At 35.7% G+C, this 22,328-nt stretch overlaps 1 protein-coding gene across 1 annotated transcript; it reads right to left on the minus strand.

Annotated features, from left to right (window-relative positions):
• Positions 1–402: 402 nt before the first annotated feature.
• On the minus strand, positions 403–21,565 carry LOC18422350 (histone acetyltransferase of the MYST family 1). Its single transcript, XM_006827021.4, has 9 exons — positions 21,182–21,565; positions 17,056–17,144; positions 16,453–16,512; positions 14,395–14,604; positions 13,246–13,314; positions 11,545–11,706; positions 6,566–6,659; positions 3,087–3,229; positions 403–767 (listed from the first exon to the last, which is right to left on the minus strand). The coding sequence occupies exons 1-9, from the start codon at positions 21,459–21,461 to the stop codon at positions 564–566; spliced, it is 1,311 nt and encodes a 436-aa protein (XP_006827084.1). The 5' UTR covers positions 21,462–21,565; the 3' UTR covers positions 403–563.
• Between the last annotated feature and the right edge of the window lie 763 nt (positions 21,566–22,328).

Consider the following 22,328-nt stretch of genomic DNA (forward strand, 5'->3'; position numbering starts at 1 on the left):
TTGTTTAGAAATCAAGTAATTTCAAAACGTTTTCTCTTCTCAGAGTGGTATATCTAATAACGAAAAAATATTTCTGATAAGAATGATCCATATAACTTGTAAGGGTATTTTGATCTTTTTATTTTATAGGTAATTTTTGTTTTTGAATTTACCGCCACAAGGGTGGGTACATCCCAAATTTCATGTGACCATGATTTATAAGGAAATAATTAAAAACAAAACCGCATTAAACATGACGTTGTGCCTAAAGCTAACCTATTGTTCATTTAAATCTGATGGCTGAGAATAACAATTCACATGTGCTTTATATGTGCGCCATGCAGTATGTGGCTCGAAAAAAGAATTTGTACGCTTTAGTATTATTTCTAAGGCATGGCCGAGTTGAAGAAAAAGAAAGAGAGATTTGGATCGAAAGAGCTTGCCATTTCAACTGATCATATCATAACCCATAAAAGATGATCCCTTCTATCAAATTCTAATACATATATACACAAGTGAGAATACTCGGGTAAACTTTACACTGTTTACACAAACCAATTTTCGGCGAAAAAGATAAGGGATTCTCAACTTTGTTCCTTGTAAGGAGTCCAAATCAACTTGCTCACATCGACCTCGAGACCACCACGGCCTGCAGCCTTTAGGTGGCGATCCAAGACCTTAGGATCTGCGCAAATTGCATGCTGCCCTTTCCTGTACTGAATCAGCTCCAAGTTTTGTAGGGTGCTCAATATATCATCTGCCTTAATAGCGGTCATATCACTAAGTTCCTAAGGAAAGAAAGAACAATACAATTCAGCATACGAAATAATATCCCAATATATGCCTGAGTATATTATTAAAGAACCCTAATAGATATTCTCTCTTTTGCCTCTGAGAATGGGATGACTTCCAAACCCAAATGCTTTCTTACAATGGAGGGAACACGGGAATTATTTCAAACATTAATAAGAGTCCATACAACTGATTTATCAAGAGTATAGCTGTATATGAGTAAATTGATTTTGAAAATTCCTTCAGTTCAATATTTATAGCAGATGATTCTAAAACACCACACATAAATGTGACCCCATAGTGCAGTTTCAACATTTGCTTTCATTGTTTAAAACATATTGAACATTTTCTGTAAAGCATGTCCCAAAATATGAGAAAGATTTAAACTCTTTAAAAAAAGATCGGTGGCCCGGATCACGCATCTGGATTTCCGGTTTGGCGGATAGGCAATCAGGTCTACCGAACCTGTCATTAAAAAATTAAAAACACTCAAAAATATGTTTTTAAAAAATGGGGCTGGTTCTGATAGAGAATCGGCTGCAATCGGCTGTGTCAAGGGGGGGGGGGGGGGGGCGGGGGGGGATTCATCCCCATTGATTATTGATCCGGATTGGGCAATTTCGATCTGGATCAGTGTATTTTCAAACCTTAATATAGGGTAATAGGTCATGTTGCATTCACACGACTACTAAGGACATGGCGGGTAAGCAATGATCATTTTGTCAAGTGGAGGGCTGGGCATGGCAAAGCTTGGGGGGGAGGGAGGGTTGTATGAGAAGTTGAGAGGTTACTTTTTTTAGAGAAGTTGAGAGAGTTGAATAGGGAGATAAATAGGGAATCAGGGGGGACTTCATTTCTGCTTTTTATCAGAGATAAGTTTGGAGTGATGCAAGGTACCTAAAGAGGACCCAGTGCAAATTCTCGGGAATTTATCATAGAGACCCCCATATGCCATGTCGATGTGCTTATTTCGAAGGACTTCATTTCTGCTTTTTATCAGAAATAAGAGTCATACAAGGTACTTAAAGAGGACCCAGTGGAAATTCTTGGGAATTTATCATAGAGACCCATATGCCATGTCGATGTGCTTATTTCAAAGGCGTGGTCTTGAAAGCAACTAGGACTTCATAACCATTAATTAGTCTGGTGGCTTCCTTTTATAAGATTATTTTTGTTAAAGTTCATCTTAGTTTTTAGCCTTTTCAGTGACAATGTTTCTCCCTGATAAGCAAATTTTGATGGGCAAATTTTGATGGGCATAAGAGATATGCCCTGCAAATCTCTTATTTTGGCCCTCGGTGTTTAAATTTAACACAGAGAAGAAAAGGAATTGCAAGCAATATCACACGTAACACAGGGTTTCTTGGAATACAAGATGGAGACTAAGATTAGGTAACTATGGAATTAGATGGATAGAGTGTGTTCAAATTTTTATCTTTTTCTCTTCTGTAACTTTAAGTGTTCTCTTCTATGTCATATTTAAACGATCTCCCAAAAGCCACTAAGGCTAACATGCCAAACATTCCAGCTGCTATATATCTCTAGCAAATATGATACCCATTTCTTTGACGGAAGAAACAATGGAAAACAGATATTCCAAATAGGGCCAAAGGTGTGTTCAGTGGTCTCAAGTGTGACTGCATAAAATAGCAGGCATTGGAGTGTATGGAAACTCTTGAGGTGTTGTCCTAAGGTAGGATTTTAAGTTGAATTATGAGTGCAGTTTGTAGGGGGAACCAGGCCACGTCGTCTTAGGGCTTATAAGGGATGATTTGATGTGGTGAAGGGTTGAAGCACTTGACTCCATTGTTAGGTTTCCCTCTCAATATTATAAGCATTTTTTGGGATTTATTCTTTGGTTCCCTCCCTGTGAATGGGGATTCTTTGGACTCCATTTGTTGAATCAGTAGGGAAGGCCCAATCCGGTAGAGATCAAACTGACCCCTAAGCTAAAACTGACTATGAAGATCTTTCAGCAAACTGACCCCTACGCTATGAAGATCTTTCAGCAAACTGACCCCTAAGCTAACTGTGCTATGAAGATCTTTCAGCAAACTGTGCTATGATGATCTTTCAGCAAACTGACCCCTAAGCTAAAACTCGAGTGACTAGAGATGGATTTCGGGAGTGGGGCATCATGTCATACTTGTAATTTTCAAGATTGACCTACTTGAAGATTTGATTGCAACATACCTCACATATGTCTCCTTTCCTCTCCAATAGAAGTCAATTTTCAACCACAAGGAACAATAAAATATCACAAAATATGAAAAATTGATATGCATTACATATCCATGTTTGTGTAGTATATGTACCTTAATGGAAATGTTACTCTTGTGCTTTTTCAGAATGTCTAGGAGAACCCTTGTCCAGTAACCCCTGTAACTCAACAACCCAAGGTCAGACAGTGGCCGTTCAGGTGTTCCAACCTTTCCTTCCTTCTTCGATAGTTCATATGCTGGTTCACAAAATCAATTTCAAACATTAGATACTTTCATAATATGAATCACAGGAAAGAAATCACAAGACCTATACAAGAAACAGGTACAGTCTAAGCTAGAATCACAATGCTAAAAGCTTCAAAAAAACAAATGTTAAATAAATGCTCATACGTTTTCTTAAGTCCAAAACTAATACTCAAGAGCCAACTCAGGCGAGTTGCCTCGGACCTGCCCGAGTGAATCTGACTCAGCATGCCAAGCCTGGAACACCCCCAAGGGGTTATATATAATTGATTTGTAGTTAATTTTAACAGATATACTTGATTTAATCTTTGAGGCAATATTTTTTTTTTAATGATTTTTTTATTTTCTCTTTTTTGAGAAATAGTCTTTAAACCAATCTTCTATATTTTCATTTCCTCTTACCTTCTATATACTTTTTATGTTGTTTATCATTTTTTCTGTTTTTTTTTCTATTTTCTACTTATTTTTTAGGATTTTTCCCAATTTTCTTTGTTCGGCTCAGTGAAATCTTGGGCAAACCAACTTGGGTGCGCCCGAGTCACTCAGACTACTGGGGCCAAAGTTCCACAACCAAGCCATATTTTTGGATCCTGCTCTAGACCAATCAATGTTCCTTAATTCACGTAGACTAAAAGGAATATAGTCTACAGGATAATAAATTCGATTTGGTCCTGCTACATTATGCCGTAAATGAATGATAACACAAATGCTAATTCCCAAGAGAAACCAAAAAGACCCTAAGTTATAAAATAATAAATACTCTCATAAGAATAAAAAAAGGAAAAAAAAAAAATCTGTTTTCAACTAAAAAACTAGTGCAATTTCAAGCTCTTTAATGTCACCTGAGAAAACATTACATGAAACTCGAAAGCTCCTAGAAGATTTTCTGCTACTGCTCATGTTGAACTAAAATGTAATAGGGTGTCCAACAGTTACATGCCACTATATACTTCCTTCCAAAGGCTGTACTTACAAGAGTACAGCTGTCATATCCTGGGTGGAAAGAAGAATGTGACTCTAGTGGCAGCTAAGGCATTGGAAAGGAGATTTCTCATGCAATCCATTTCAAAACCCGGTGTTCTGTTGGTCATGCCAATGCTTAGATCCTCTGAAAAATTACCGTATGTCTGCTTGAGGTTATAAGTCCTCTCATAGATTATATCGAAAATTAGTTATCAGTTGCACAAGGTTTACAGGAATTCTGTAAAATTCTTTTGTATTTTATACTCTATGGACAATGATTGGGCTTTTGAAAAAGTGACTTTATGAGACATTGTGAAGAGTCCAACCATACAAAGCATTCTTTCAATTATAAAAAAAGGAGTTGTTATATGTGGTACATACTAAAAGACGAGAGATATGCTGATCTACACATGACATATAAACATATGAATTGTACATGGAACTCATAAATGACATGATGCTGTACGAATTTTTTCCTGAATAAATAAATATTGTGTAAAAGTAATCTCAAAACTAAACCATAATATCCAAGTGCGCTATAGTGGCAAGTCACGTCATAGCTATACTAGATATGACACACCAAATGATAACTAGGGCATTGGCTAGCATAGGAATTCATGTATCCCTGCCATAATCCAATAAACTGTTATCCCCCACCAGATGCAAATGAGAATAATAGGTTATGATAGTGAGTATCTCCTTTGGAGTTTCACTCATCACATGCACCATTCATAGATGACTCAGTTACCATTTATTTGCTACAACCTTTTGAGGTTACAACTTACAATTCATCACACTTCGTAAAGAAACAAATGGATAAAACCACTTTAAGGACTCAACCCTGCAGGAGCAAATTGGACATTTGCTCCCTCGAGCAAAACACCCACATAAAGAGAATTTATTTGATCAGAAATTCAGGGAAATCACCTCAGAATCACCAGAAGCATTACTACCAAAAACGAAACCAAAAAACAAAAAAAATATTTTGATTCACAAATACCTAGCTCCATAAAGGGACAGTCTGTGTTCAATCAGGGTGGAGGAGGGGGAGGGGTGATTTTTTTAGGCAGTTTTAGAGTGCATATTAATTTCTTTTGGGTTGCTAATATAGGTTGAGTAGATTGTGACTTCAAAATTTGAGTTCCAAAATATAATACTTGGTAGTTATTTGTATGAAAGGGCGAGCATACAGTTTGCTCCTGCTGGAGCATGTGTACTTTTCTGCAAAGATAGTCCAATTCACCTAGTTACACTTACAAAGGATCCAATGAATGCTCCCCAAAATTTCTCATGTAACAATTAATTCCATTGATACACCCCAATATAAAAATCATAATATATTTGCAAATCAAAATTAAACATTCTTTTCTCTAACATATAAACAACTGTGTCCAGAAATATATATATAAAAAAAAGAGAAATATATGCTCATGTCTCCCAAAGTATCTGTTATTATAAAAATCGCCGCATTTTTTGTATTTTATGTTAGTACGCTTTTTCCCTTTTTAAGTTTTTTTCCAAAATGCCCCCACTACAGACTTGAACCAAAGTGAACGATTTCAGGTCAAAGTTCTAAGCAACTTCTTTATTATGACTTTGGAACTTCAAGGTCCGAAGACAAGTTTGTTTTTTGTTTTTTTTTTAATGAATTTGTACCATGAAGGTCCAAAGTTAAGCTTTTTTTTTCTTCCTATTTACTAACTTCAGACCATGAAGGTCCAAACTCAAAGATAGTTTTTTACTGTGACTCGGACCTTCATGGTCTGAAGTTAAGTTTTGTCGAAATGACTTCGAATCTTCAAGGTCGAAAATCATTTTGACAATTGTTGACTTCATACCTTGAAAGTCCAAAGTCATCTCTCTCTCTCTCTCTCTCTCAATAAAGTCAACTGGCTTCCGAATTGTTTTCTCATTTCGGACCTTGAAGGTCCGAAGTGAAAGCATTTTCGGTAAAAAATAGACAGGAAGAAAAGGGGATGAACATAAAAAAAAAAATTTGGGGGGATTTTAACAGTAATGGTACTTTAGGGGGACATAAGCACAAATTTCTTAAAAACATTGTGTACCTTAAGATAATTTACCTTTGATACAAGTCATAATTACCCCTAGCAAAAAGATGCAAAAGCCAACAGTTTGTCGTGTGTCACAAAGTTCAAAATATTCTTATAGGACGTTGAGCCCGGTCAATGATAAAACCCCAACTACACGATTTTACATCCAATGGCTAAGGGTGATTGTGACCTCCTTGTACCAATGGAAAATGTTCTTATTGTATAACGTTCTATTAGAAAACAGGCAACAAATAAACTAACATCTAAAGAATGTCAATTAAAGTTGTGAAGGTAAGCAAAAGATTGAAAGCTCACAAAATGCTATTAAAAATTTTCCATATCCTTTTCTTTGGTATGGAGGAAGGGTGAGAATGCAGGCCAAATTGTAAGACTCCTCAGAGTGTTTCTCCTGCATCATCAAATAACATATTGATGTGAGAAACAAATAATATAAAAAGAACGAAAAAAACAGAAAAATCCCTTTCTTCTTAATCACACAAAAAGCAAAACGGAAATAACACTAGAAACTGGATCAACAAGGCTCAGCCTAGGAATCATGTTGCAAAATAGAATTTCACATCTCCATCCATCATAGATGTTATAAATAAAGGAACACACAACTTATCTGGCCTTTGTTTTTATGGCTGTTCTCCATTTGTATTCAGTTCTTTGTTACTAATTTGTATCGCATCCTTTATTTTTATCTATGATTTCACATCTACAAACATCATAGATCCTTTATTTTTTCTTTGTATCAGCCACCCAACAATCTTTGATTACAAGACACTAAAACATGTTCAGCGAATAATTTAAACTCAAATATGACTAAATATCTACAATTTCAGTAGGAAATCATCTACAAAACCAATTAAGTAAAATTTGAGTAAATCACTAGGTGATTTAGGAATTTGCTTTAATGCTTAAGAGAAGAGATTTTGAATCTGGAATATATTGAAATATACCCTTAAGCAAAATCAGCAAAATAAAATTGACCCCAATCAAAATTGAGGCTAGCGCACTACCAGGAGAGAAAAAGAGGGCATCAAATAGCGTTAGATTAATTGCAGGGGGTCTCCCACAACTAGTTCGACGGTTTGGAGGTCAATGATGTGCAGAAATTAGAAGTTTGACTTTGGAGAGGAAAGTAGGCTTAGTTCCAGCAGGTTTTGTATTGGTTAATTTGACACTTGTTTTTTTTTTTATTGATGGACTCTTTGAATGGAGTGTGTTTTCTGTTAGGAGGGTACGGTAAAAAATAATATAAAGGAAGAAGAAAATAGGGAAAATAAGAGATAGAGAGGAAAAAAAGATAAAGGCCGCAAAAGAAATTAAAGACAAAAAAGGGAAGAAGGAAAAAACAAGGACAAAGGAATTTGGGGAATGAAAGGGAAGAAAGGAGAGGAAGAAAGCATAGGGAAAGGAAGAGAAAGAAATTGAAGAATACCATAGGCAGGGACTTTGGGATGTGCTAGCAAGTCTTCTCTATGGCCCTCAACAAAAATAAAAAACATTACAAAGGCCTTTCTAATTTTCTTTTTTTTAATTATCAAAATTCTAAAAAAAAATTTAAATTAAATATGAACCTGTTTATTTTACCAGAATTACTGTACGGTCCAAATTTTGGGGAACTTTAGTCGGAGGTCCCTTTTCTTCTTTTTCTTTATTCCAATTTTACCCCAAGTTTGACGTTGCAAATATTAGACCACATCTTTCAGCCTAAAGCCCCAGATATTTGACATATCCATTTCAAGGGCGGTCCAATATTAGAAAGATAGGATTGTCCCATACTTGGCATTTATCTTTTGAATTACACCAGAATTATACATGCCCGATGTTGGAGATATCGAACCAAATTTAAAAATTAAAAAAAAAAATGGGGCGGTTAGATATCTCTAACATTAGACCACCTCTTGTACCCTTCATCTCTTAACAATTGGTTGATGATAAATGTGGATGCACTATGTATGGGTGCAAAATTCATGCATTTGCATGCATTTTGCTCAGATACATAGTGCATTCATGTGGATCATGGATAAAGAGTATTACATGCAACTTTCTCACATATATGCATGAATGCCTACATACATAGCACACCCACATGGATCATCAACTAGTGTTAAGAAATGTTTAAAAAGGGAATAAACGCGGTCCAATGTTACAGATGTCAAAATGCCCCAATTTTTTTTTGACGAATTTGTAATTCGGTCTGAAGTCTCCAACATCGGACCAATATAATTCAGAAAAAACAAAAAAAAAAAAAGCCACATATGGGGCGTTCTGATGCTTCCAATATCGGACCACCCAAAAAATGGGTCGTTCCAATAATTGGGGCATTTGAGTGCTCCAAAAACCACAAAAACAAAAAGTAAATCCAGTCCAATGTTTGCAACATCAGACTAGGGGCAAAACTAGAATAGAAAAATGAAAAAGAGGCACCTCCTGTAAAATTTCCCAAAAATTAGACTCGACTGTAATTCTAGTAAACTAAACCAGTCCGTGGATAAATTTCCAAAACATAAATCTCTCTTTTCATTTTATATACAGTTTAATTTAAACACAATGACCAAAATACCCTAATTAAAATAAAATCAATAAAGGAATAAACTGCTCTTAAAAACTCTACAACTCTAAAGGACATAAATATCCCTAGACAACTAAAAACAATTTAAAAGACCAAATAACCCTAATTCCATTCTCCAAAAAGAAGATTACAAATAAGAAAATAAAACTCTAACTGCATTAATAAATAAGTCTCACATTTGCACCTAAAAGAGTTAATTAAAATAAAAAAAGATAAAATAAACTATTGTATTAAGAAGTGTGCCTTAAGGACCAACACACCACTAAGCCATACTTTCATCCTATATGGGGGTCTTGTTAGTATAATGAAAAAGATCCCTCATGATGGGTTTCTGTTCTATGAATCTAGATCATGCATACCAGGGAATTCCTTCCATGAAAGTTTTACTCTTGTGCAACATTATCTGTAACAATCCTAAACTTTCAAAAAAAAAAAAAAAAGGGGACAATAAACTTTTAATAAGTGATGGTCCATATGAGCATGAAGGTCCTTAGGGACCATCGCTATTTTCAAAAGCTTTTGACTTAAGCTTTTCTTATCTTATAATGTGGCTTGTAGTTTCTCTTACGTGTTGGCCCTTGACAATCCACTATGACGTGTAAGTAAATTAAATGTGCCACCTTCCTATGGTATAACCATGAGATGCGTCTTTTTAACTGAAACTTTTATCACTGAGCTCTTGTGCATACTGATTCCATAAGATCTACTGTAACGGGCGGCCTTTTAGTGCCCCAACCAACAAACACAAAAAGCATCAATTTCGTGAGTGATTATAAGTAAGTGACATCGTCTTCCTGAAAAATAGTCTATGTTTAATAAATAGTGATATTTCCGTCTAGGATCTTTATTTTATCAGTTTTATGTGTAAATGACCTCATTGTCTCGAAAAATAATCCATTCTTTTTAAAAATAAAATGAAATAATTATTTCTGCTTATTATCATGAATTTTAGGTGCGATAAATTTTATGCACACACGACCTCATTATCTTGAAAAATAATCTTTTTAATAAAAATTGTGATATTTTATTTATGTTAGAAATTTTAAATACTATCAAATTATTAGAAATAAATGTGATATTTCTGCTTTTAGTAAAATTGTGATATTTCTTTCTACTGTTTTGAATATTTAGACATTGTAAAATTCATGTGCAAATGACTGCCTTATTATTGACATTTTTGCAATTGATTATAGTATTGTTGTGAAATGTTTATTTGTGGATTGATATCCCATAAATTGTGATAATTCTGTATTCTTGAATTTCTATAAGAGTTTTTCTATGCATATTAAATTGGCAATTATGCTAGAATGCCTTTACAAACGACTACCTTTCTAAATTTGAGCCCAAAATATTTGATTGGTTATTTTGGAAATGTTATAGAGAGTGACTGTTATTAATGGTTTAAGTGAAATTCATATTGATGATTTCAGTGATATGTTGAGTACATGATATTGCTGCTTTCGAATGTTTAAAGAGATTTAGAAATAATTTAAGTATGCAAGTGGACTCATCCGGTACGTCGGTGAGGTATAAGTGGACCTGCAGGGATTAAGTGGATCTATCTGGGACGTCGATAGGGATTAAGTGGACCCATCAGGACGCTGATGGGGTATATAGGTGACCTACTTGGGACGCCAGTAGGGTATTTTGTGAAATCCTTTGAATTATGCACTCCCGTTAAGAGTGTTATAAGCATTTCAATTACTCGGATCATACTTAATTATGCATTTATTGAAAGTGAAACTGTTGATGCATTTCTGTTAATAGATCTCATTTTGGAAAATATTGATATCTTTCAATCATGATTATTTTTAGGATTATGATGATCACTTACTGAGCAGCCAAACTCATCAAACTATGGTAAACATTTTTTCAGGATAACTGCGGATTCATTTTGAGTGCTAGTCAAGATCAACCTTGGAAGATACCGTTGTTGTGCTAGCTTTCTTTATTTACTTTGTAAGACCTCGCCACTGTAAATTTGTCCTATCAATAGATGTATACATGTTTTGTCTGTCACATCTCAGGAATAACAGTATTGTAAATTCATGGGGTGTGACATTAACCTTCTCTCATAAAAAGAACAAAGAACAAACATCAATCTTGAATTGCATAGTGGGGGTCTGGTTGACTACTGAGTTGGTAGAGGAGAGGTATTTTGGCCTAGGTTGAGGTGTGAAGTGAAGCAATATGTGGATGTGGATCAGTGGCTTGCTTTCCCCTCGCATGAAAAAAATGAAAACACTAATGCGTTGCACTTTGGTTGTTCAATGTGAGGATTTGAAGGGGGTCCAAGTGCGGTACACCCAGACGTTTTACTATGGGTGTTTTACATAGTAATGCGTTGCACTTTGGTTGTTCAATGAGAGGATTTGAAGGACGTTTTACTAAGTACTAATATTATATATTTCTATATTTTATTTATACATGGATGTGTCTACTTGTGCTTTAATGTTTGGGCAATGTTTATGGCAGTTAGACAGATGTCAGAAATGGACACCTGTGTGCATGTCTGGTAACAAAATATGTAGTACAATGTTTGTATTTTCCTTGTTTACTAAATGTATGGTTACATGCGCTCCAAGTGAAATATCCTTCTTACACAAAGCCTAGGCAACAATAAACCAGATTCATAGTTTACAAGAGATCAGCAAGGATTATCATAAGCACAGCACACAACATTTTTATAATGATAAATGCATGCGACAATTACCTTTGAAAAGTACCCCACCATATGGCATCCTCGGTCATCACATTCACAAAGAATGTAGAAAAGGAACAAATCAACATCATAATAGAGTGTCTTGTGGTCAAGAAACAACTTTGCCAGATAGCACAAATTCTGTGTATATACCTTGTTCTTCTTTCCATCAACCTGTCCAGAAAAGAAACAATTTACTGTTAGGAAGCTTCTGAAGACCAAAATATAAATATAAAAAAAATCAGAAATTTGAGCTGCAACAGCTAAACCACAGTTCCAAATCCAGAAGGCAGTAGTGGACAGCAACAATTAAACGGCAACTTTAACATTTGTCCACAAAAAACAATCATAACAATGACGATCGACAACAAAAGATTGGATCAAACTCACTTTCCAAGTTGAACAGTCTTAACCACAATAGAGTCATGTGTCTTAGCAGAAATTAAACGAATAGGAACTGAAACAATAAATGTCCCCGGTAATTTTTTTAATTTGAAAATGAAATCTAGAGTGATCAACAGAAGCACAGGAAACTCCTAATTACAATAACACCTTACAGCTTTTGTGAGTTACTGAAATGAAGCCTGAATTCTGCCATGCCCTCGTTAATCTGATGTTTAGAGGCTGAAACTACTGGTTCTATGTCTAGAAAAAATATTATTACCATCTTTTTCAGTTAGAAAAGTTAATTGTGCACTAGTAAAAACCAAAAACACCATAAACTGCCCCTCAGAAGTTGCAGCACTTCAATACTCAATGTTGCTTCACAGATCCAACAACCTTTCTGAAAGACTCATCTTAAAGGAGGGTTAGAGAGGAATCAATAATTCAACAGGCAGGTACGAATAACAATGCTCGAAATTTTCAGTTCCTAGACTGACCAGAAAAGTTTTCAGGCTCGAAAACAGGGGCTTCATTGTTGATGATAGATGAGGATTTGTGACAGACAACATGCAGTAACAGCTATTCCTGTGTGTGAAGTGAGACAACTCCACCCACATAAGATTAGTGTCGAAGTGAAAAGGATGGCTTCCTTTCTTGAGCATTATCGGCAGGTCAGGGACCTCATGTTCAGGGGACTCCATTTTTGGGAAAGGGAGAGCATCCATATTGGTGGTCAGTATCAAGAGGTACAGAAAATCATGAAGTGCATTGGGAAAGGGATTTTCACCTCATGTTCGACTGTACCTCTTGCAAGGGATTGACCTAATTACAGTACGACTGATATAACTGGCCATAGATTTGACACGAAGTGCATAAAGGAAGAGGACAGGGTAGGAAAGCTATTTGCTTTTACGTGGGAAAGATTTTAAATGGGAAAAATCTGATCTCTAGGGCCTAATAGAATGGACTTAATAGTTCTATGCTGGAAGTTGATCACAGGACAAGTACAATGGGGAGTCCTAGGAGGGTCACTGAAGTCACTTCAATGGGATCGTAATGCTGGATCACAAGTGATAGGAGTATCATGCTGGCCATAAGTAATGTGGATTAGGCTTTATATATCTTCTAGGGCATCACATGTTCATTATTGAATCATACTACGACATATCAGGAACCAAAACAAAACCACCATCATATTTCTTTTTGAAGAAAAACAAAATGCATCATATTAGTTTGAAAAATGAAGAGACTTGTCTCATTTCATAAACAAGGTACATGTCATTACTGCAATCATATTACCCAAAGCAATGGATAACAAGAGAGACTTACCTCGAACATTGACAATGTGCCACTGCGGTAGATCTCATCACCAGGGGGATGCTTGAGATCACACTTTCTCTACATTAAACAAAAAGAAAAAGTAAGTAAACTACAAAACTTATTAACTAATGCAAATTTGGAAGTTCAAAAATGTCTCAAACATGCAATTTCAAAATATATAAATCAATGGTGAATAACTCATGATCATAAAAGAGTCATCGTGTCTTAAAAAAAATTCCCGAGCACATATATCCTTTTGACATTGAAAAACAAAAAGAGTGAATGTCAAGCCAAAAGATAACAATCCCACCGTACACATTATTCCCAAGCATGGATGGCCTACACAGATAGATCAAAAGGAAAAAGCCACCATGAGCATTTTAAATAAATATTGAACACCCAAGAGTTCTTTTCAGTGTCCAAATGGAAAGCTATGCAGAAAGTTTTTCATAAGAACCATCGATTTTTTTTTTTTTTATCAGCTGAAAAACTAAACCGCCACTACACACATGAGGAAGATCAAATTATGAACATACTCAATAAGCAATTGAGGATCATCTATCAATCAATAGAAACACAAGTTCCGTACTTATCTGGCATGCATAAGATTTCAAATAAATCAGCTTCACTTAAGAATTGAGAGAGAGAGAGAGAGAGAGAGAGAGAGAGAGTCAACTTCCAATGTTTCTTTTCTAACAATTGTAACAGAAACCAAAATTGATGGATCAAAAGTTCCTTGGTTCACCAACTTGGACCATAGAGTGGACTCGATAAGGCACATAATCAAGTCAAACCCCAGATGCGAGCAAGTTGGTCAGGGAGTGATAAAGGGGATAACTTCTCCTTCGAAGAGAAAAGACGTGACTTCTGACTATGAGTACGCTAATTGTCACCACTCACCACAAGAACTCCAAATCTTATAGAGTAATCATAAAAAGGCAGAACAGATACTTAAGTATGAGATAGTTTCAACTTTGTGACTTTTTTTTTGTTTTGAGAATGAATTTCAACTCCCTGAATTAAAACAGCAAATAAGGATAATTGATTGTATTTTTGAAATGCTATATTTATTTGTATTTCATGCATGGTAGAAACTATGAACCAACATCAGAAACATGTATAAGCCGTCAAACTGCTAAAAAATGAAGAGTAACTCACCATATGCCTCTGAAGCTGTTCTTTGCGCTTCATGAAATTCAGGCAAAACTCACAAAAGTACAGCTTCAAAGAATCACTGTATTCTGGTGGAAAAGGCGAAAAGTACCATGTCTCAATCTCATATCTTCCAAGTTCTATAGTTGCAATGTTTTTAACTTTCGTGAATTCTTCATGTTCTCGCAAGCTTGCAGCATCAAGCTCCTCGTGGCCCTGGCTTAACAAAAGAAAAAAATCCCTGAGGTTAGTGGAAAAAGTCCAAGCAAAATAAACAAATGATACATACTTTCACAATTTGACATTTGCCCTCAACCATGTGTGTGGTAGGCCAAATGCAGAACATCAATTATGCCAACTATGGAGCAACCAAAAGAACCACTTTAAAATTCAGAAGAGATCAAATACATGTGTGAAAGAGAGGTGGATATTCCAAACTCATAAAACAAAACAAACTCCTGGCCGCAGCCCCAACAGCATCTAATTTAAAAAAAAAAAAGATAAAAGAATAACAATAAACTTAAAAAAGCCTCCCCCCCCCCCCCCCCCCCCCCCCCTTCATTTTTCAGATCTGGGCAAGAGAATGAACCTATCCTTTACATATGAAGTAAAAGAAATTTATCCACAGGTATAAATAGTTTCTGTTTAAGTATATGCTGTTGTTATTCTAAGTTACATTTTTAAGAAGTACTATTTGCTACCTAATTTAAAACATTTTAAGGCAAGTAAAACATTTTAAGGCAAGGACACTAAGTTAAAGACATCTTACAAGTCTAGACAACACTTGAGTTTAGCTATATGTAGTGTTTCAAAAAGCGCTAGGCGGCACCTAGGTGGTCGGGGGGATCCAGGCCGCCTAGCACCTAGGCGGGAGCCCAAAACCTGGGCGATCCAGTAGAAATGTTTTTTTTTTGGGGGGTTTTCTCTATCTAAAATAGCCTCTAATGGGTTTTAGGTTTCAAAAGAACCAAAACCCACAATTTTGCCCCTTTAATATTAAAACAATGACCCAAAAATACCCTCAAGGAGCTGCATTTCCACCCCTGGGCAAGGCGCAGGCCATGGGCGGCCGCCTAGGAGGGTTCAAGCGGGCGCCTAGGCGGGCGCCCAGGGATATCTGCCTAATTTGGCATCACAATATTCTTTTAGTGCTCATTGCTCATAGAATATGCATTGGCACACTACTCCCCATATGTTAGACCAAATCTTAGTCATTTATAACTTTTCTCATTAACATTATTTCATTAATGCATAACTCCAAAGTGAAGGGAGATGCAACAAATTCTGTTGAAATGCAAATAATATAGGAGCATATAAGACCAAAGTCACATTGTTGACAACAACGTCAATGACATCGTTAACCTCTCTAAGAAGAGGGGGCAAAGAGATGGTTCATAGTCACTAATGTCCTAGCTCTCATTCATTACGTCCACAACCCCCCATTGACAAGGACCTTCAAAAAAGAATTTTCCACAGCTTCTATAAACAATTCATTCGAGAAGACCTTAGGTACTCTCGCATGCCCATAACAGAAGATGACGCCCATGCCTAAGGACCTTGGTGCCCTAAGCAATTAAAGTTACGATTAAATGCTCCCTAGTACGGGTATGACCTACTGACTCTATGTTTCGACATTTAATACCATTGAAAACCACTATTTTCCATTCTCAAATAAAGTTGCCGACTCTAATTCATAGAATTCCAGAAAACTAGGGCTCAGAATACAAGAGAATCCTTAATCTTCCTTAGTGACCTATAACAATTGTTTATGCATCTTTTTTATGGAGGTATAATACATAATACCCACAGCAAAAAGCATAAAATAAAAGACATAAGCCCAGGAGTTAAACTCAGCAACAATTCCTACAACATCATATTTCCATATACACTACTACATCATACAAGGTCAATAATTAAAGGACATGGAGAAAAATACAAATTCTTTTATACTAAAACTTTCCATGAAAATGAAGTTTATGGAAACTAGATACAAGGGTAAAGTCACTACAGAGGATTGCATCATGATAAACAAGAAAAAAGAAACATATGACAAGTTGAATATACCTCCACATGTGTCTCGTCAATTTTCCTTTTCTGATGACGTGTCATTTTCAAGCTTGCGGCCTAGAAAGAAAATCCCAGTAAATATTCTTTTTAAGTTAGAGGTACAACCTCTCCAAATAAATATATCTGAGAAAAAAGCAGGAGAAGGATACCATGTGCACAACATTTCTAGTGAACCCATTCACACACCCCCATCCAACGTTAGTCCTCAATGACGGAAGGTGGATGCTGGTGCATGTACTGGTATACTATATACAACGTGTGTATGGTATGATTGCTCCATTAATGCATCCTTTTAGTCAGAGAACCAATTCTAATCAGTAATAACAAAGAAGGCTAAAAACCCATCCAATTTCAAGCTATAATCAGAACAATGAGGCAATGATTATCCATCCAGATCCCATTTCATACAACATGCACCCCAAGCTTACACAAAAGTTAAGAACTTAAAACAATGTGCATCAAACTCCCATGTGATGTATCTCATGTAACTAGGAATTTTTTCTGTTAAACAGTGAAAATGTAACTATTGAAAGCTTACCAATTCAAATTTCAACACCATGACATTGATACATGAAAACTAACATCGAACCAATTCTATACCTTGTCTTCCACTTTCTCATCGACATCAGCCTCCACTGAATCCAGATCAAGTTGCTCAAGTTTAACCCATTCATCAAGCCTTCTATTAACTGCACAAATAAATAAATAAGAAACACATAATGATATCAAATATAACAAGAATAACGAAAGAGGGAAGTTCAAAAGTGGGGAATGTTAAAATCTCACATAGTTGACAAAAGAAAAAACTATTGGTGAAGATTCATAGTATTTCGCAAGTTGTACAGTAGTGAAAATGATGGCATCTCTCAAAGAAACTTATTCTAATAAATTCTTCTTTAATTTTTAGCATTAAATACTCCGACATTGCTTGTCCCAAATCTGCATGAGAAAGGAGGAGGGTTGAGTTAGGTTTGCAACTAGTGGAAAAAAGTTCCCATATATCCTTATCATGGATCCTGATCCAACGTCATATGCTCACACTAGGGCATTCCCTGTAAGCGACGTGCAGTACCGACACTCGGATGCAGTGAGGAATGCGCAAGTGATAGCGTCGCTCCCTGCAAGTGATGCACCGCAATGACACCCAGTTGTAATAATAAGTAGGCAATGGTCCCCGTGATATTTTGGACGAGTGTAGGTAAAGAAGCTAGTCCAAGAGAATAGGATTCGTCTACTCACATCAAATGTAGGAACTCCATCAGGTAAATGCATAGAGTTAGTGGATACAATAAGAAGAAGGAGAGTTTAACACAATTGTTTACATGACACTAAGTAGAAATGAGTAAAAGCTAAAGAAATTGATGGATATAAACTTTGATATATAGGAAAGGAAAATAATAGAAATGATGTAGGTATAATGGTATACAAAGATTCAAAGAATACAGTAAATGTTAAGAGAGTAGGTGATAGGCTCTTAATAACTAAGCTTGTGTGGGGAGAGGAGATAATTAATGTAATTAGTGTTTATGTTGTTTATGCACCACATATAGGATTAGAGGAAAGAATTCAAAGACAATTATGAGAGGATATGGATGGATCAGTCCAAGAAATACCAAATAGACAGGGGACATTTTTAAGAGGGACTTAAATGGTCATGCAGGAAAAGATTGTACATGATAAGAAAGGGTAAATGAAGGATATGGATTTGGGGAAAGAAATGAGATGGGTGATAGGTGATGTTAATCTTGATTTTTTATTTTTTTGATGAAGATGTTATTCTAGGTTTTGTTATGGCTTATGATCCAACAGTAGCAGATACCTACTTTTTAAAGCGAGATAAACATTGAATATCTTATAAAAGTGGATCATATATAGACTTTTCTCTAGTTAAGAAGACAGAACGATCATCATAAAGACTGTATGGTTATCCCAAGAGAAAGTTTGACTACGCAACATAGGCTCATGGTTATGAATGTTTGCATAAAGAGAAGGAAGAGAAAGAGTGACATTAAAAGCTATCCAAGAACTACGTAATGGAACTTAAAAGGGAGAAAATAAACTTAATTAGAGATAAATTGATGGAAGGAAAATATTATGTGAAATGAGATGGTTGACTTTAGTATGAAAGTGGCAAAAGAAGTTTTAGGAGAATCTATAGGAAAAGACTTTCAGTTAAGGAAACTTGGTGGTGGAATGATGAAGTTCAAAAGGTTATTAGCAAAACACAATCATGTTACAAAGCTTGGCAAGGGAATAGTAGTGATCAGAATTTAGAAGAATATAGATATGCCAAGTGGAATGCTAAGAAAATAGTAAATAAGGCTGAGATTAAGGCATATAATAATTATATAATAAATTGGGAACAAGAGAAAATGAAAAAGATGTCTTCCAACAGCAAAAATGAGAAAAAGGAAGTGTTGGGACCCAGATCATGTTCAATAATACATTAAGAGTGAGGATCAAAGGGTGTTAGTGAAGGCTTACGAAGTCAATGAAAGGTGGATAATCTATTTTCAGAAATTTTTAAACGACAACCACTCTAGGTGCTCAGCGTAAGGAGGATAATTTGATAGAGTACATATAGAGAGAAGTTGGTGGGTGCCAGAAGCGAATGGAGTCTCAATGGGATATATTGACATGGTTAGGGATATGTATGATAGAGTAGTAATTAATGTGAGGACAACTATTCGAGAGACAAGTAAGTTTTCAAAGAAAGTAGGCCTACATCAGGAATTAATTTTGAGCTCATATCTCTTTGCTTTGGTTATGGACGAGTTTACTAGGCATCTACATGGTAAGATCTCCTAGTGTATGTTGCTTGTGGGTGACACTGTTTTTGATTGATGAGACTAGAGACAGTGTAAACGCAAATTAGAAAAGTGGGATGCTTTAGAATCTAAAGGTATAAACTTAGCTAGACTAAGAAATAACAAATGGAATGCAAGTATAGTAATCATCGGAGCAGAAATGAGGAATTTGTTAAGATTGATAGCAAGAAATACCCAAAAGATATTATTTTCAATATCTTGGGTTGATAATCCACGAGAAAAGCGAGAATAAAGAAGATGTTACCCATAGAATTAGAGCTAGGTGGATGAAGTGGAGATGTCCTTCTTGAGTCTTATGTGATTGTCGCGTACCAATCAAACTGAAGGGAAAGTTCTGTAGGACGGCTGTAACACCAGCTATGCTTTATAGAACAGAATGTTGGGCAGTCAAGAAACAACATATCCATGAAATGAGTGCAATTGAGATGAGGATGTTGAGATGGATGAGTGGCAAGGCAAGAAATAATAGAATTCGGAATGAATACATTCCAAGGAACTTAGGTGTAGCCCCAATAGGAGATAAAATGAGGGAAAGTAGACTCGGGTGGTCTAGTCACGTGCAACATCAACCTAGAACAACACCGGTCAAGATGGGTGATTTGGTTCAAGTAGAAAGCTCTAAAAGGGCAAGGGGGAGGTCCCAAGAGACATGGATGGAAGTACTGAGAAAAGATGTGGTCACTTATGGTCTGGGATAGGAATATAGCCATTGATAGAGCGGAATTGCGGAACATGATTCATGTAGCTAACCCCAAATAGTTGGGATAAGGCTAAGATGATGAAATATATAACACACAGCCCCAAGGTCCGGACTTATTATTTTTCTAAAACCAATTTATAAACCATGTTACAAGTGGAAATCCTATTTTCAAATGTTCAAATAGGTAAACTTGTTCAACATAAATTTCAATAAAGAAAATCTCTCCAAGCTAAATATACATCTTAGCTAACTATGTACATCCATTAATGGGTGTGGTTTCTATAAGGTTGCAACCTTAAACAATCCAATTAAGGTGCACCTTTATCATAACATGTGATTTTAGTATAAAAAATTCTTAGGACTATCTCAAATCTATTTTCGTATATAATTATAAAATTTTAAACTCCAAATATGGTTAAAATCAAGTAGATCTATAAGCATATGAAAATTTTGAAAATGGACGGTCTAGATAATGTGTTGCAAGATGCACTATTTTTGAGATTCAAAATATTTTCGCTTTTTCATATTCATACATCTTGATGTCGAGATGATCAATTAGAGGGCTTTTCAACATTAAAACAACCTTTTCGATGGATTTTTGAGGTGCAACTTTAATTCTACATTTTAAGGTTGCAACCTTAAATAAACTTTTTCCTTCATTAATATTCATCTATTTCCCCTTTCACTAAATCCAAGAGTGAATCGAAGATTTTAAAGGCTACAAGCCCAATGCCAATGGCACATATACATGAATGCTAAAAGAACCCATTATTCCAAATTCTCACGTCCTATCATCCACTCTAATCCCTAATTCCGGATTGTTTCCAATTGCAACCCTTGTTCTTCATAATCATACTAAAAACTAAAACAATTGAAAAGATGGAGCTAATTCTTATCCTCCTTGAACCCTTATCCAAGATTCTTCACCATAGTAACCCTAATTCTTAAGGATTCCGCTAAGAATGTACTTTAATTGAAATAACAAAGAGGGAAGCAATAATTCAACAAACAACAAAACTAAATACACGAGCATTTCCTGAATGAAATTCAGAATGAAGAATACACGAGCATTTCCTGAATGAAATTCAGAATGAAGTATACACGAGCATTTCCTGAATGAAATTCAGAATCAAGTTATTCAATAGATGGAAAAAAATAATGTAAAAATGCCATAAACAGGGGAAAAATTGAACCTTACATTCTACATAGTGAACATAGTACTCGTAGTCATTAGGGCCGCCATTGTTGAGCTTCCTGCGCTCAATGACCTTAACAGAATGGTACTTGTTATCTCGCCACTTGCACATGACCCTAGTTCCCACCTCCAATGGCAAAATTCCAGGCTTAATCTTCCTTGAAAGCCCCTTTTCTGGTGGGGTTTCAACCAATGCAAAGGATGAATCTCCACCGCCCACTCCATTGCATGGAGGGAGATCCATGGGCTCCCCGTTTTCCGTCGTGTTCTCCAACGAACCCATCAAGAGAGACTACAACAGTTTCCCAGAAAAGCTTTTTATAAAGCTTTGATGGAGTTCTTTCTTCTAGTTTTGCTTTCGGGTTTCCTTATCTTCTCCTTCTGTGGAAGTGCGTACCGTGTTTTGAGACCGAGAAATAGGGTTTCTGGTTTCTCAGTTCATAGAATTAGGGTTTGTGGCATTTCGGATCGAGAATTAGGTTTTCTGGTTCGTAGAGGGGCGTGGGCCCGCGTCCAAGGGACCGAAGAATTTTAGAGGGATTTTTAGTTTACCGGGCGAGGATTTTGATGCGGTACACAAATGTAGTATTAATGAGAAAAGGCTAAAAATAAATTAAATGTGTTCACTGTTTCACATAAAAACTCACCAAAATTTATAGTTTAGTTTTGGGTTCGAAAAACCTTTGAATCGATCATTTCAACTCTAATCATTGCGCTTGTGAAAACACCTAGATTTCAAATCATAAAAATAATATATAATAAAACAATAAAACATATTATCTAAACCTCTATTTATAAGTATTTACATATCCTTAAGGTTTGTACCTACAACATTCATAATTGGCCGTAGAAATTGATTTTAGAGTGACCACATAGATTTTCCATTCCCAGTTTTTTTCAAACGAACTTTCGAGGTGAGACTTTACTCTCTCTTTTTTCATGAGGCTAAGTCCTTATAAAAACTGCATCCATAATAATATGAATGCGATTAGCATGCGGCCAAATCCACATATGTAAAAATATGACCTTGGCAATAAATATATTTTTTAAATATAATTTGATCTTAATTTTTTTTAATATAGAGATCATGAATATAAAAATAAATCTAATAATTATATTAATAAAATATTTGGACCGTTGCAATTGTATT

Source organism: Amborella trichopoda, chromosome 4 (genome assembly GCF_054954075.1).
Source record: "Amborella trichopoda isolate Santa Cruz 75 chromosome 4, AtrichopodaSantaCruz75HAP2 v2.0, whole genome shotgun sequence".
Taxonomy (NCBI): Eukaryota; Viridiplantae; Streptophyta; class Magnoliopsida; order Amborellales; family Amborellaceae; genus Amborella; species Amborella trichopoda.